Source organism: Vanacampus margaritifer, chromosome 17, assembly GCF_051991255.1.
Source record: "Vanacampus margaritifer isolate UIUO_Vmar chromosome 17, RoL_Vmar_1.0, whole genome shotgun sequence".
In the NCBI taxonomy this organism is placed as follows: domain Eukaryota; kingdom Metazoa; phylum Chordata; class Actinopteri; order Syngnathiformes; family Syngnathidae; genus Vanacampus; species Vanacampus margaritifer.
The window spans coordinates 14,805,302-14,821,774 of NC_135448.1; the positions used below are offsets into that span (position 1 = coordinate 14,805,302).

Here is a 16,473-nt window from a genome sequence, read left to right on the forward strand (position 1 = left end):
TTCATAGCGCAGAACTGTAAACTCATCAATTGTGCTGACTCCAAATAAAGTGTTAAAATGAGACAGGTGTGCATATTGTATTCTACACTTGGTGTCCCACAGGGCTCTGTTTTTAGTACCCTTACATATTTTATCTGTCCATATATATACTGTACATATGGTAATTTCCTCTAACTGTATGGAATGGAAAGTGTCAAGATAGAAGTAAATACACAACATTACTGGTGATTTGAAAGCTCGGAAGTGCTACATAAAATATTAAGACAGTGAAGTTAAACCAAAAGGAGACATTGTGGTTTCAGAAGTTCTGGGTTCATTCCTATCTGTGCTCCGGTCTTCCTTTGTGGAGGTTGTGTTTTCTCTCCATGCGCAGGGTGAAGTTGGCTCGCCCCCTGATTGGGTTCAGCACACCTGCAATGCGAATGAGGTCAGATGCCAAATAAAATGGAACAAACAACTGGCATCAGTCATTATAAATAAATAAAAAAATGTATAAAAAGGTTGCAATAGTTGGAAGTATAAAGAGGAATAATATGACTACATTATTCTGGATTCCCCCCCCCCCCCCTGGATGGCCTGTCCTTGTTACTCCTTTGCCAAAATAAAAAAATAATTCAAACTGCCGATAAATGCTATGATGTAAAAAGAGAATTGTCTGTATTGCGCCAACTGAAATCTCGTCTAAGCGGGGGGGAAAAAGCTGTATTTCCCTCAGTTAATTCTTGTTTAGCTTTTTCTTATGGGAACACGGTGTTTTGATAGGCTAAGTCGCGCCAACAGTAGTAGCTTTAGCATGTAACAGGGTTTTGTTCTCAGTGGGAGCACTCTAACATCATAAAAGAGGTAAACTGTTTGTGTGCAAAGATTATTATGTTTAGTTGTACCAGGTGATCAAAACGACTATTGCATAAAATGTTGAAAAAAATATCCAGTCTGTACTTTTGAACTTTTTTTAAGTACTTTAGTAGAATCAGTACTTAATCTGAAATGGGTATCCCCTCCCCAAAACTTCTGGTTTTATATAGAGAAGTTTAGTGTCACCATTTTGTGTGCTTTGATTTAATATGGAGAAGTTTGGTGTCACCATTTTGTGTACCGAAGCACCTAATTGTCGCCTAACAACTCATTGCGCATGCGCGGTGTAGCCACACCTTCTCGGCCAATAATGGCAGATTGGCAGTCCTGCGTTAATCAACACTCAACTGTTTGAGCCGAAGGCTCCACGTCCACGTGAAGGCAGGCCGTCATAATGTTTTCATCCTCGAACAGGGTTGATCGAACCAGGTTGAAAGACGTCACCTGCAACCTGGTTCCGCGACGTGGAGTGAAAACCTAACAAAACAGGTCAAAACAGTTACGCAACAGAACGTTTCTAAATAATGGAGCCGAGCACTGACCCGCAGAAAGCGGACGCCATGGCCAGCTGTACCCGAAGCTCTTGGGTCAACAGTGGGAGGAGGACAGATGAGCAGCCCGGTGCTTTCCAAGGGACGTCGCTTGTGTTGGTACCGATGAGGCGTCGGTGTTTAACAGGTGGGAAAATTCGGAGCTAGTTCGGCACGACCAGGATTCTCCGGCGAGCTCCTGTTTGTGTTTGCGCGGGTTCCGACCGTGCAAAGTTCAAATTAAACTTTATGCAAGCGTTAAAACCAAGAAAGCTTAAGTTTAAAACCAGTGTGGGTCCAGCCGGAGAAGTTTTAGGACGACCTGTGATCCTAAACTAGCACAATTCTTGACAACCAAGGTCGTCAAGTAAGGTGCTTTTTTAACTTTGTTGTTTGATTTAGTTTAATTGAATTAACTCTTAAGTCTCTAAAAAAAAAAAAAAATTTTTAGGAAGGAAGAGTTTTAATCTTACATGCGTTTTAAAGTTAATTGTATGAAATGAGGGGATGCTAAGCTAATATGCTAAGCGTTTTAATTACGCTTATGTTGGGGCGCTAATGTGATTAGTGGGACAGAATTTGGAATTTTAACATTGAAGTTATTATTTAATGTTCGTGACTAGGGAGTCTGCCAAAAATATTGTAATATTATTTCTTACTGGTCAGTATTGTTGAAACAGCAACAAAAACAAACAACCTGAACTGAATCAGTGAATTTTAAAAATATGATACTAAACAAAATCTTTGAAGAAAATGCCACATTTGCTGTAGGCTACTAACAAGTTTATTTGTATGTAAAATGACAACAAACTCAATACATCATAGTTAGAGAAAAAAAAAAGAATAAATAAAAACACACATTTTGCATTGCTCAAATGAGGGGGAAAAAACATGGAAACATTCCTAATATTTTTTTCTTTGTTTCTGTGTATGTCTTATTTTATTCATCATCACCCTGCATCTTTTTACAGCGGGCAAATTCCCCAAACAAATGCCATCTTAACGTCACAAGTCAAAATGGTGGTCTTTCTCGGCTAATTGTGTTGCATTGCGGAAATATCAGAAATGCACAGATGTTTGGAATTGTCAGTAGGCCTACAATACAAAACAATGTCGCCTAAGACTGATAATTTTTTTTTTGGGGGGGGGGGGGGGGGCGTATTGTAGCATTGTGAGCTAGCTGGCTAGCTAGCACATAAAACCAAATTCTTCAAGTTGCAAGATTAGGGAACTTCACTATTAAACTCCTACTTTGTGGATGCAGTTCATTTGTAAGCAGATGTTACTGTCACACCGATGCACTCAAGCAATACTGAACAGATGAATGTCAATATTTTTGAAGTTTTATCTTCCTGTCACTGTGCAATCCACAACTTTATTCATGTCTAATTACTGTAAAGCAACAGTGAAGGAAAAAAATATTTCTAAGTAGCAACCTTTACATTTAAGTTCTGCAATCACATTTGATTCAATACAAGCATATTATGGGTGTTTTTTTTAATTGTTTTTTTTTAACTCTTTGACTGCCAAAAACGTTAAATAACGTTTAGTAAAATCCTATGGAGGAGTGCCAAAGACGTTAAAAGACGTTTGTTTCAAAACAGAGGTTAAACTAACCATTTTCTATTGTTGATTACTCAAAAACGGAATAAGGTAGAAACAAACTTTTTTTTCTGATGAAAGATGAGAGTCCAATCTTTCATTTGGTAGTATGTGTGTTTCCATAGTCCAAACACATTTTCTGTGGACCTTGAAAGATCAGTCAAAAGATCAGTCAAAATGCTTAAATCGGCTGGCACACACGGCATCCCTTTTCTGAAAACGTCTGGCAGTCAAAGAATTAAAGAAGAAGCAATCCCAAACAAAACTAATGAACAATACCAACAAAACACGCGGAGTGGTGTTTAATCAAATCGCACTTATGCGGCACGGTTCTGTTTTCACTTGCAGGTTTTCGTAGAGATGTGAATCCAAAACCTACTTCCTTTGCTGGTTCGGGAGGATCTTTGAGAAGAGTGATCCGATCTTCTGGCTGTGGGCTATGTGGTGACTGTAAATTAATTTCTCCTGTGAAGAAGGTACTGGTCAAGCAAAAGCGAAACAGCCCAACCTCTCGCCCAGAAGATCGCAAAGCCACTCGAGCGCTTCAAGAAGACCTTGACCCTAAAGTCGACCTTTGTGACGTAGTCCTAAATTCTGACGCAAGCTGCCATGATTTTGGTTTTGTGCTACCAGATGGTCTCGACACCAAGAACGTGCATTGCTTTAAACGGGACGTGAGACTCAGGCCCCGCTGTTCAGGGCCCCACAAACATGGAATGTCCCGTCCAAAATTGCAATCCGATGACGTCTCTCAGCCGGGTAGACGACAACAGATGGAATCCGCAGACAGGGATGTCTTAACGAACCGTCCATCCTTCAAGGGTTGGGCGGATGATGTCTCTCCAACCTGGCCGGCTTCCACCACGACCGGAAAGCAGAGCGTCGAGCCCCGCCCTCGGAGAGCACGTGACACCGTAGCAACAGAGATAGATGCCGGCAAAATAAATAACCAACCCAACTGCTTTTCAAATGAGGAAGAAAGATGCAGGACTTCAAACGGTCCGAGACCAGATCTTACATTCGGGACGAGCGACGGCCCTCAAGCGTGTACCGTGTCAGAGGAGACGGCAGAATTGTGCGACGATGATGACCCGCGGTCCTTCACTTGCCAGAGAACGAGGGTCTACGTTCCCAAAACAAAACATTCCTGCGCACGCACTTGCATAACCTGGCACGATAAGCGACTCATTCTAAACGGAGTAATACACCTGGAACGCTCCAAAAATGTTTCCCCACAAACTGCAACGGTCCCGTCTGTTCCTACCCCAAGACGACCTTCGCCCTCTTTCGACAAATGTCAAGAGGCCAACGGGGTACAAAGTCAATCGGGACAGACGACGAACCGGCACCGTTCGCCGGACGTCGCCCGATCCTGCTCCTTCCCCGGCAGTTTGGATGATGATGATGATGATGATGAAGCTCTCAACGGGGAGAGTCGGCCATCTTCTGTTAGTGAACCCGGGTCAGGTTCCCCCGAGCGAGCAGACGGCGAAGGGCGCCCGTCCGAGCGCGGGGCAGGCGGCGATGCTCACTCGCGGGTTTTGGATGAGTTCACAGCATACCAGCACGACATCCTGCTCGTCGACGTAAACCTCGACGACTCGGATCTCTTTGGCGAACTGCCCCGGGAGAGTCTGCTGAAACTGGGCCCCGACAGACCTCACCAAGACCCGAAGACTTTGACCACGTATGGAGCGCCGCAGACTGTGAAACAAAGGTAAAGCTTCATATTTGACGACATCTCCCAGTTGCCGAAAGGCTTATTATGACAGCATACTGTACTATATTACTTGTGTTTCAGTTGGACCCCAGTTAATATAAATCTTCAGTGCGGCAGTCCAGACAACGGTACGGCCAATTTAGGGACCTCGCTGAAAGTTATAATGACGCGCCGCTCGGCAAGAAATTGTTTTATCATCTCCTTTTTTTTGTGTGTGTGTTTGACGAACCAGTGGCAATCTCCAAGCATTGTTAACAAAACAATACACGGCTGGTGTGTTTTTTTGCGAAAAGCGCCTCAAGTTATTGAATTATACACTTGACACTTTTCCTGAATTTTGCAGATGAGATCCCCAGTAGGCCCTGGAGGCCCAAGAAGGCGTCTCCCAAAGCCAAACGGGTTGTTTTTAACCAGGAAAATCACAGCAAACCAATGGTAATGGGTCAAAACCAATGGAGAGTTGTTACTAGGGATGGGCGAGTACCGGGTGTCGGTATTGGGCCGATACTAGGGGTGGGAATCTTTTGAATGTCTCACGATTCGATTTGATTCCGATTTTTGGGTGTGCGATTCGATTGAGAACGATTTTTGATTCACAAGTGATTTGATTGACAATGATTTTTGCTATTATGTTCAAGAAATCGTAATGATCTACTCCAGTCTGACTCGCTAATGCTAATTAGCGCTCTACTCGCGGCACTTTGATCACTCAAAAGAACGGCTCTACGCTGCAAAAAAAAAAAAAAAAACTTTTATTGGAATAACCTGATTGTGACTTTTTCCTTCTCCTCTCTAATGTGGCTACAACTTAACAGTGTATCAGACCGCATGGAATCACACTGCCCCCAAGTGGCCAAATCGGGTACAACGTGAACAGCGCTCTCAATAAATGGCACACACAAACAAAGGGAAGACAGTAGAAAATAATTGATTATGGGACATTTCAAATCAATTCTGAATCGTACTAAATGAGAATCGGGATTCTTATGAGAATCAATTTTTTATTTTTATTTTTTGGGGCACACCCCAAGCCGATACCAGATCTTATTTCAAGATATCGATCGGGAAGAAATGTGAAAAATAGAAAATTGATATTAATTTCATCCAATTTCAAGAGAAAAAAATGCCCTTTTCAAATATACAGGTCTTTCTTTCAAATGACCGATCAATGTTTTTTTTTTGGGGGGGGGGGGGGGTATATGGGTGACTACTCAAGACTTGAGTGTTCGTACTGGTATCGGTCTGGAAAAAAAAGTGGTCTCGAACATCCCTAGTTATAACAGAGATTTACATTGTTTTAATGTCACTGTGCTCTTGTGTTCATTTGAACAGGACGCATCTTTTGCCAGCAGAAATCATGTCATCAGAGGCTTGCAGGAAAGGTACAGTATGTTGTCACACATTTGAACCCTTTCACCCGTTACAGTTTTGCATTGCATTTAATTGCATGAACCCTTTTCAAACAGGGTTGAGCACACTGAGGCAGTGAACGAAGCACATAACCCGGACCCTCGGCTTGGGTCGGTGAGGAAAGGTGAGTGGAAATGCAAGCAGCACAAACAGCATTGGGGATTTGCTAAAGAGTCGTTTTGAATGGTTTCTGATTCGATTTTTTTGTTTTGGCTGTTCTTTATGCAGGTGCATTGTTGCCAACTCCTGCACACAAGACTGGTCCAAGATGTCAGACATTTGATTCAGTAAGTATTGCATCAAATGTGTGGATGTATTTAATTGTCTTTTTAATTGTTTGCTGAAAGGCCTCCTTTATTCTTGTGTCTTAATTCTTATGAGAGGCTTTGGTTAATAAAGACGGCACAGAGTGAGGTTTTTAAGAAACAATATGATTTTCTATACATATCACAACTAGTTATCTCATGTGACGTGTTTCGTTTCCATCCAAGTGCTGCCGTTTGAGTCATGTGAGAATTCCTTCTGCCCCATGAAAGATTCAGTACTGCCGCAAATTCTTCAGTGAATCGCAATCCTGTAACTACAAGATGTGCCGCTTTCTACATGCACCTGCGAACGGCGACGAAAAGGTAAAACGCGTGCCGAACGGGCAAACTCATGATTTCTTTGGATTCTGATTTTTTTTTTTTTCTCTCCTCGGGGAATTCAGTTTAAGGTAATACTCTGACCTTTTTTTTTCGCAGTACAGGTAGAAGTAACATCTGTACAAATGTGAAATGTTAACCACTGTTTATTAAAATTCAAGTACAAAAAAATCACATTCTTTAACATTCCCCCATGGTGACGATGCCTATATCTGCTGCCCTCTTGTGGCAATTGTGGAAATTGACAAATTACCTCTCTGAAATGCATGTATCAAAAAAAGAAGAGTAATAAAATAAATAAATAAAGTTGAGTACTCATAATGGTATTGATCTTAAAAAAAAAAGAAGGTGTGTGGGGGCGGGGGTGGGGTCAACGAACGTCCCAAGTTCTTTAATTGCTGACACCACCGTCTGCTGTACTTCTAATGTAAAACTTGACTAGATTGGGGTTGATGTTTTTCCTTCCAGTTCTGTGTCGACACTGTGGCGCGCTTCACCCAAAATCCAACGTACCTCCAGAAAGCAGGTATAACTTCAAATGTATCCTCCCGTTAGATAAACGAGCCGTAAACGTCACTCAGTCCGCCTGCGCACAAAATCCAATGCGCAGCCATCTTCACTCACGCCTGGCACGTGTCGTTTTCAGCAACTTTATTCATAAGCTACTACCAGAACAACCCGCCGGGAATGTTTTTCTCCACGCCGGTCTTCCTCTCACTCCTCTGGGCTCTGCTGAGAGCAGGCGTCACGCATGATGTTCTGTCGGTGCTCAGCGTCAGCTTGGCGCACAAGATCATGGTCAGTACTGTAATGCGTCGTGTTGGCCGGCAGATGGCGCCAAAATGTTTGTTTTGAAGTAGACTTTACAGAACTTCGACTCTCGTTTTCCTGTCAGCCTAATCATGAGTTCCTGCTCGCCCTTTTCACCTTCGTAAGAGAGAAAGGCTGCACGAGCGTTGTGCCTCAACTCATGCAGCTAGCTTACAAGGTAAACGAACACCTTGATACATTTCACTTCATTTGTGTACGTATGCATGTGTTAGATGGTTGTCACCCGCTGACAGATGGCCAGTGAACATTTTGTGCTGAGCGTGGATTGCTTTGATGTTGTGAAAAACAATCCCGAATTCCAAAAGCTGATACATCCAAACCTGTCGGATAAGCAAAGGTGAGTTGATTTTATTTAGCGCTTCACTTTAAAATTAAAATTAAATAAAATAAATGTACTTGAGTTACAATAATATAATGGCTGAAAGATTTTTATTTTTTTTTTACAGTGTGCCTTTACAAGCCATTTGAGAATGTTCTCTCACATATTCATTAATTTGCTACTCATAAATTCACCTACAGTATTCACAGATTTTAATTTTGTCACTACTATGTGAAAAACACGTATGTCCTCACCCCCCACATCCCCATTTTTTAAAATGATCTTTTTGGGATATCTGCATTCAGTTTCATCCTAAAAACATACATGTAAAAAAATAAAATGGCGAAAGTGTTTTTCACATAGCAGCAACTATTTATTTATTTTATTTTTCTATTTGTGCTCAGACTTAAAACCCTGTACAGTGCAGTATAAAAGTATTGTTTTGGTGCCATCTGTTGCATGTTGGTGCCAAGAAACTATGTTGAAGTGAGGGCAGGAGTTTCATTTAGATGAGCCTAAAAATACTATAAATTATAAAAACGTTTTTTTTTTTGTCTTCCTTGCGAATAACTGACGTCAAAGATTATCCGTGTCCGCCGGTGACTCCTTGAACTTGGCGCATGTCATTGTGGAGATGGAGGTTAGCCGCCTCATTCAAACACAGCCGCAATATGGAGCATTTTATTCCTTGTATGGCTCCGGCCGCCACTTTTTTCCAACGCTGTTTTGTTTGCCAGCTTTGCGCAACGCAAGAGGAGTGGCGCCACCTGGGGGAAGCTTTTCGCTCCATTTGCACACCCTGCCATCATCCCAGCCAACTGGAGCGCATCAGCGGGCGCATCGCCATTGCTCTTCTGTCTAAAGACAAGTTGTCCGTGCCGTTTGCGGCGTTCGCTGAGACGAGTAAAGCACTTTCGGTTAAAAACAAAACAAAAAAAAAAACGTAATTTTGTTCACTGATCGCTTAAATTTTTTTCCCACCTCTTTTCATCCTTCTGTGTAGTTTGTCACAATGAGGATCCAGACTCCCTGTTGATGTGTTTCATTGGCAGAATTGGAGTCTCTCTCATGCTAAGATACCATCGAACTCAACAGTGGGCCAAGGTACATCGAGCAATTTCAACAAATATTTGCCATTTGTGGGATAAATCTGTTTCGGGCTTTTGCACGGGGCGATAGGGTCGGAGGGTGGTGGAGGTGCTGTCCCAAACCAAGATCAACTACTCCACGCAGAAAGGTTTGTTCGGCAATGAGGACGGACGGTCGCGCTGCCACCGGATAACCTTGGCCGCAGAGCTCTTCGTCCTCTGCGGCAGCCTGGAAGGAGCTGTCAAAACTCTGCGCGGTATTATTGTTCACGTTGAGCCGAGGGCGCCCCCCCCCCCCGACATTTGTTTTCAATGGCGATGTTGTGGCAAACTTTTTATCCGTGACTGCAGAAAACGAATGGTTTGTGAGCTCAAGCAAGTGGCCGTGTCAGCCTCCCGACCTGGAGAGTCGAAGCCGTATGCTCACGCATCTGGCTGAGAACGCCTCACACAGAGACACGTTGGAGGTCTTGAGTAATCTCCCAGGAATACAAGAGCCCAATGGTGAGAGAACATGCACGATTTTTGTTCATGAACTTTTTTTTTTTTTTTTCAATTTGATCACATTCCCGCTAGTCTAGTATGGAGGGCCAAAACTGCCCAAAAAATAAATAAATAAATATATATATAAATATATAATTGGTCAAGTGGGCGTGTCGGCGAACGAGGAAGTCTCACCGGCTTGCATGGAGAACTCCAGCAATGGACAGTCGACTATCTTGTCCAACCGTCACAACTTGCGACTTGAGTTGCTCGGCAACAAGTCACTATAAATGTGAGCGCAGAGTGTTTTTATTTATTGATTGATTTTTTAAAATTCTATTTATATATTTATTTTATATATATCTTTTTTTTTAATCATTTAATCTCTTTTTTTCCCCTTTTTTTTATACTTTATTTATGTATGTATATACATATTTTTTTTGTTTTATTTCCATTTATATTGTTTTATATTTAATTTTTGAATTATATTTTTTATATCCGTTTTTATTTTTCACTTTTATTCATTTATTTATTTTTTTTAATTTTGGCAGTTTTGGTCCTCCATAGTTTAGTAGTTTATTTCGGTTAAATGCAAAAATGAGCATATAAGCATCATTGGAAGAAAAAAAAAAAAAAGGATGGATTTGATGTCTTACTTTCTCCCCCCCCAAGACCAGGTTGACATCTCCAAGTACACCCACCTGTTTAATACTCACCTTCAAGTGTGTGTGGACAAACTGATTCTTCCCGTAGCCGCAGACTCTGTGGACTTCATGCTCTCTCGAAAGTTGCCAGTAGATGGCGCTGTGCTGCAGGCACTTTTGCACAAGCTGGGGAAACAAAACCACTGGCCACTTGCCCGCAAAGTCTTCAGGCGTAAGTGTGTGTGGGGGGGGGGCAAAGGTCCTACTCCTTTCCTTGATAAATGACAACACAAAGTTAAAGTTGTTGTTTGTTTGTTTACCGGCATTTCCTGACTCCCACCTATTTGTTTACCCGTAAGACTCTCTAACTGCCGGCTATTACCCAGCCGTATCGGCCCCCACTGGCTTCACGGCGCTGATTGTTCCCAGTCGACTGGGGGAGGTGGAACTCGCCCTCACGTTTGAGATATTAATCACCGCCAATGCTCCTCTCGTTCTCCCCCTTTCCGAGACGACGCCCAGCGCCCTCAGCATCACCCTGAAAAGGTAACGCCTCATAGTGACCAATTCGGGTTTTGCAGCGTTGCGCGCACACACGCCGGTACTCTTTCCTCCCCACCAGGAGTCAGGAGAGCGAGAGCGAGTACCTCTCAGCTGGTAGCCGCCTGCTCGCCGCGGCGCGCGTCCCTCAGCCCGAACTGGAGGTCCGCTACGATGCCGTCAACTCCTCACGGGAACAAGTCTTCATGCTTAGCGTCGCCTCGGCTCGACGCTGGCTGCACAGCAATCAAACGTGGGCAAATGAGGTGTGGATTTATTAGTTTGTAAAGTAAGGTTAGGGAGGGGGTTGAAGAAATGAATGTAGCCAAGTAAACAGCAGTGTGACTGGGTTATTCTATGTGTAATTTGTTGCCAGTTCAAATACATGTGGGGGTATGTTTTTGTTTTTATTAAATGTTATCAATGTTCTGTTAAATGTGATACTCAATGTTTTTTTGTGGTTTTATTTGTTTTTGTTTTTTTTTTACAAAAAGTCTTGCATTATAAGTGTTACGGAACATTTGATAGCAACTTGGCATTTCAAGTAGCAACATAACTTCAAGATACCGTATGTGACTTACTTTAGTTGAATTATCCCACTCAATTTACTTTACGTAGAAAAGTTTTTTTGTTTTCAATTCAACCGGTTGAATTTAGAAATGTCCTCTTGAGTTTTTGTTTTTAGGATGACACGGCAAGCCTGATGAAATGTTATCACCGATATATTGATTTATTTCCCACGCATGACACAATACAGTGGCTGTGTATCTAATCTGTATTTTCTCAACACATTTTATGGTTCAGCCATCGTGAGGCATTAACAATACAGAGGAAATAGACAAAAACGGATTCTGGCTGGACAACTAATAGTTCTTCTAATCACGATTTGTCAGAATAAGGCAGATATAAGCGGATTTTCCTGGACTTCAGGTTCAAAACGTGTTAAATAAAGAAGAAAAAAAAAGCAACCACATGGACCCATAAATATTCAGTCATGGACGGAGCACTAGCTCAATTTCGTGCCATGAACAGCCTACATTTTTGTGAGAGTCACCTCAGGGCAAGTGAGCACAGATCTTCACGTGGTCAGGATTGATGAATGCGTGCCTGATGTTATTTCACATGAATGTTGTGAATGGTCATATGATGCCGTGTAAATGATAAATGACTGCTGCGTAAGCGGCAATGGAGAGTTGACAAAACGTTTTTACCTTCCCTTTCAATGCGGGGTCCTTTTAATGTCTCATGGTCAGGAAAAGTCGTCGCTGTTAGCCCATTGCATGTATGGTGAAGATGGATGAAAGGTTTATTTGTAAGAGAAAGCTCAATGGTGTAGTCCATCAGTTGGAATGTTTTCTCACTATACCATATCAGCGTAACCCCCTGGTCTGTTTCAGAAGCTTTTTACAAATCCATCTCACTTGAATCATTGAGGTCTTATTGTAAATCATCCCACTGTCATCTTCCGGGCCTTTGGGCCTAAGAAGATGCTGTTTTCTTCATTTAAACCAGACATGATGAATGGATTTATGTCCAATGAAGAGGATTAGGACTTTTTTTTTTTTGCGTTCACGCGTAACGTAAAAAATAGTTTTTTATTTGTTATTATTTTTACATTATAGATTGATTAAAAATACAATAACTAATTAAATTGCAGCACTTAATTCGCTTTACTACTACTACTACTATTATCATGCATATTTTTATCCTGTGAACTACAGACCAAAATGAAATTTCGTAAAAACAATACTTGATATAAAACATATTAAAAAAAAAAAAAACAGCTCGCTAATAAGTAAGCAAATCCTTTCTTAATATGTGATAGGCCTATATTTCCCCAATTAATGAAAATTTCAATAAGGGCTTGAAGTTTGAGGTACAGTAAATTATTTGTTGGAAAACGAAGGTGAGTTGAGTATTTTTGCGTTGTTCGTTTAGTAGATGACTGATTTATGCGTTTTATGACTTAAATGATCACGTCTAGGCCACACGCTGTGATTTGTGAGTCGTATTTGATACGGTAGACATTAATTTGACACTACGATATTAAAAGCATTCCTACTTCGAATTAACATCTTATTGAGCCGGCATAACAATATTAGCATCAATCATGCTAGCTCGATACACTGTCGGGATAAGGCTACTTCCGGGGGGACTGTAAATCAAATATACTTGAAGTTTAACAGCGTCAAAACAAATTGATCGGTTGTGAGGAATGTTGCCAGTTTTTTTTTCTTCTCTCTTTCTTTTAACGTCGGTCGTGCGCGCGCGCGCGCGCGCGCTGACTCGGGTACGAGCGCGTGGTGTCACTGGTTTGCGCCCCCATCCCACGTCCGCCCCTCCCCTTCCTCTCAGTCCCTGCAGCGGAAGTGAGTCCATTTTTTCCCCCCCATGCTCAGTCCAGTCGAACTGGAGCCGCTGTCGGAGCAACAGCTAGGGCTACACGCGCCCGTGTGAGCTCGTACCTTCAGCCCGCGTTAATGGTTCTTTCCCGGAGGAAGCAAATAGAAGCGAGGGCGACCGAGTGGAGGCTTGGACCATTCATTTGGTGTGTGTTTTTCCCCCTCCCCTTTGCCCCATGCTGTGTTGAGGAAAAGCCTGCGTGAAATTCCTCCACGCCGAGAGCGAGCCCACCGCGGGGAAGGAAGGAGAGCTGGGACCTGAAGCTTTTTTTTTTTTTTTCTGGCTACGAAGGTTATCTGTAAGAGACTACATACATGGTTGTCGCTTTGCTGAATTGTCGACCATTTCGGGTCCGAGGTTCGACTCCAGACTGAATCCCCACCGATGGTGACCCACTGGGGCCGAATATAAGGTGGGGGAGGAGAGACCGTGGCCCCTCCACCTAGACGCCGATCCAGTAACTCCAGATTTTTTATTTATTTTTTGATTTTTAGCCTCAATTTAACACCACCTGCCTCCTGCGCAGAATCGATAACGTTGTTCGATGTTGTCACGTTTCAGGGATTGATAACGCCTTACTGCCACCTGATCAATTTAAAGACTACCTCGTTGATTTTTGCATCACATCTGAGTTATGTAATAGAGACATAATCTGTACTCTGATGAACATCCTCCTCCCCGGCGAAGTGACTTTCACGCCTCATGAATCTACCTCAAGCAACGGCAGTTTTCCAGCTCGACACATCGGCTCGACGCGTGCCCAAATGTATACCTCATCTGTAAACTGAGCCTTGTGTTTGAGGTGACGCCACAGATGGCTTCATTTCCAGACTCGGACCTGCAGACGTGCCCGCTCTGCAAGGAGCTGTGCGGCTCCTCGGCCCCCATTTCCTCCAGCTCCTCCACCTCCTCTTCCTCCTCCCACACCTCTTCCTCCTCCAGCCAGACCAGCAGGAGGCTCCACGTCCTGCCCTGCCTCCACGCCTTCTGCAGGCAGTGCCTGGAGGGCCAGCGCAGCCCGGGAGACCCGCTCAAATTACGTTGCCCCACCTGCGACCAGAAGGTGTCCATCTCCGAGGCCGGCGTGGACGCCCTGCCTTCCTCCAACTTCCTCTTCAGCAACCTGTTGGACGTGGTGGTGAGCACCGAGGAGCAGATCCAGACCAAGAATGGCCACCACCACCCCAATCGAGGAGGCTTGGGCTCCTCCGCCTTCCATCCCGCCCTCGGAGGCCATTTGCACCCGCCGCACCTCCTGGCGGATCCTCAGTGCAGCTCGTGCGACGAGGAGAACCAGGCCACGTCCCACTGCCTCGACTGCCAAGAGTATCTGTGTGACAACTGCGTGCGTGCGCATCAGCGGGTGAGGCTCACCAAGGACCACTTCATGGAGCGGCTCGGGGAGAACCTCCACCTGGGCCGGGTCAGCAGCAGCAGCCCGGGTCAACCGGCCATTTCGGTGTCCCTGGCGCAGTCCCTGCAGAACAACTTTGCGCTGCTGTCGCTCTTCCAGGACCGCATGAGCTTCTGCCAACACCACGACAACGAGGTGAGCAAAAACAACACCCGCGTTGGGTCGTATTCGGACCGCAAGGCGGGATGTCGAAAGTTTGGGATGCTTTCACGCTTCATCGGGAAGATAAAGTGTATTGATTAAGCACGACTGATTGCAGCCTTCTATCACTAGTTCAAATTATGATATTTTAAAATGCTATATTATAGGTCTCTATTTAAAATGATCTGTCATTGTTCTTTTTGGGGGGGGGGGTGGGGGTGACGACACAAGAGTTGAGTACTTTCTGACAAAAGTGGTATCAAATAAGGATGGGTTAAAAAAAAAAAAAAATATCGATATTTAATCAATTTTCCTTTTCCAGCCTGATATCGATTACTTTAATATCTCCTTTTTCCCCAAGAATGGAATTTTAAAATAATTTTATTTAATCTTAGTTTTCTTGAAATTACTGTTCACATGAATTGGAAAGTATTTTCTTACACGTATGAAACACCTGCTCTATTTCACTTTTGAGACACTTAAGAATCTTCATAATTTATATTTACAATTATTGAATCAGAATTATGAAATAATTTTAACCTCATCCTTGCTGATGTCAATGTTTGTGTAAACACTTACGATATAATTACACGTGTTCAAACTTACTTGGGAATTTAATATTTTTTTATCACGTACAAAAAATTGATGTTCCATAATTAATCGATATCGGATTAAAATCGAAATCGAATCGAACTGAACTCTTTTCGAAAGCCCTAGTATCAAACATCCCTCTGAAGTGGTCAAGGACACTTTCAGGCGATTTTTGAACAAACGCTAAGAAAAACAAACACGACTTCCGCTCGGTCGTAAAAAGAGCTGCCGATGGCCGCAGCTAACAGGTTAGACCGGTTAACAGCTAGCCAATACTGCACTCTCATTCACAGGTACCCACGTCACTCACCAGGCCAGGCCAGGCCCCGCCTTTTAAAGCTATACACCCTCAAAGTCACACATACTAACCGTAGAACCTAATTCGAAAATAATCCCTGAACTTCCAATGTATGCTGTGTTTGAGAATGTAAAATCAACTTTGACCCCATTAATCAGTAGATACTCGATTATAAAAATATCCAACACATTTTTCAATAGCAAACAATCTCATCTCTCACCCGATGAGCGAGTCTCACAGCTCGGTGGTTGTGAATCATCACAGTAACGCAATATGGCAGAGAACCACACTCGGGCGGGACCATATGGCGAGAAGTTCAAAGTGAGCTGAGTGACTCTTCGCCTAGTTCCCCTTTTGTCAAAATGGCCGCATTTACACACGCATAAATGCATGCGGCGTCTGCCTAATGTGTACCCACAGCAGGCATCCAGGGACCAAGAAGCCACGCTCAAGTTATTTGTTTGATCATGTGATCCGGATCGAGTCGGCTGCAATGGAAACCATCTCGGTTGAGCCATATGGTCCGAATGAATAACGTATGATGGGAGAGGGGGTCTTTTTTTGTGGAAGCTTCGGTTCATGTGGGGAGAGGAAATTTCTTCCTTAATGTCATTTGTGTACTCCAGATAGGAGGCAGCCATCTTGTTTACGTAAATGTAGTATTCAATTGTCCTCAATTCCCGTTGAAAGTCGCCATTTTGGAATATTTCCGAACTCTAAAATAGGGATGCACAACACCCATCGGACTGATACTGGGGAGAAAAATGACATCATTTGTTTTTCGACCGCATTTTCTATTGGTATCTGTGTGGAGGAGAAAGAATGCATGTTATCGGTATCAGTGGAAATAACACTTATTGGTCATCCCTAATTCAAAATTGAACTTGCCATGAAAATGTACTGGAAATTGTCTAATGCTGATGACTTTCTTGACAATAGCGTGGAATCAACCAAGAGTTT

At 43.2% G+C, this 16,473-nt stretch overlaps 2 protein-coding genes across 4 annotated transcripts in view; both read left to right on the forward strand.

Moving 5' to 3' along the window:
• Window positions 1-1,133: 1,133 nt before the first annotated feature.
• Window positions 1,134-11,515, forward strand: topaz1 (testis and ovary specific TOPAZ 1). The gene is made up of 20 exons (XM_077547741.1): window positions 1,134-1,533; window positions 3,336-4,704; window positions 4,789-4,835; window positions 5,051-5,142; window positions 6,040-6,089; window positions 6,174-6,241; window positions 6,346-6,404; window positions 6,654-6,746; window positions 7,230-7,287; window positions 7,408-7,559; window positions 7,657-7,749; window positions 7,826-7,929; window positions 8,494-8,551; window positions 8,649-8,814; window positions 8,915-9,015; window positions 9,091-9,256; window positions 9,351-9,503; window positions 10,155-10,358; window positions 10,486-10,672; window positions 10,749-11,515. Exons 1-20 carry the CDS (start codon window positions 1,380-1,382, stop codon window positions 10,945-10,947), a joined length of 3,573 nt encoding a protein of 1,190 aa, XP_077403867.1. The 5' UTR covers window positions 1,134-1,379; the 3' UTR covers window positions 10,948-11,515.
• A 1,520-nt stretch (window positions 11,516-13,035) lies between these two features.
• trim71 (tripartite motif containing 71, E3 ubiquitin protein ligase) overlaps window positions 13,036-16,473 on the forward strand; it is a 30,546-nt gene continuing 27,108 nt past the window's right edge. The window contains exons 1-2 of one of the 3 annotated variants that reach the window (XM_077549166.1): window positions 13,036-13,526; window positions 13,631-14,618. In XM_077549166.1, the coding sequence (XP_077405292.1) occupies window positions 13,884-14,618 (735 nt within the window). In that variant the 5' untranslated portion in view covers window positions 13,036-13,526; window positions 13,631-13,883. Of the gene's footprint in view, window positions 14,619-16,473 lie in introns of all 3 variants that reach the window. The other 2 variants (XM_077549168.1, XM_077549169.1) reach the window with 2 other exon arrangements.

What these genes read in the sequence shown, in the direction of transcription:
- topaz1 (XM_077547741.1), top strand. Translation starts at nt 1,380, where the DNA reads ATGGAGCCGAGCACTGACCCGCAGAAAGCGGACGCCATGGCCAGCTGT. An exon ending in GATGTCAGACATTTGATTCA is followed by an intron (nt 6,405 to 6,653) that starts GTAAGTATTGCA and finishes GCCCCATGAAAG; the next exon opens with ATTCAGTACTGCCGCAAATT. An exon ending in GCTTGGCGCACAAGATCATG is followed by an intron (nt 7,560 to 7,656) that starts GTCAGTACTGTA and finishes TTTTCCTGTCAG; the next exon opens with CCTAATCATGAGTTCCTGCT.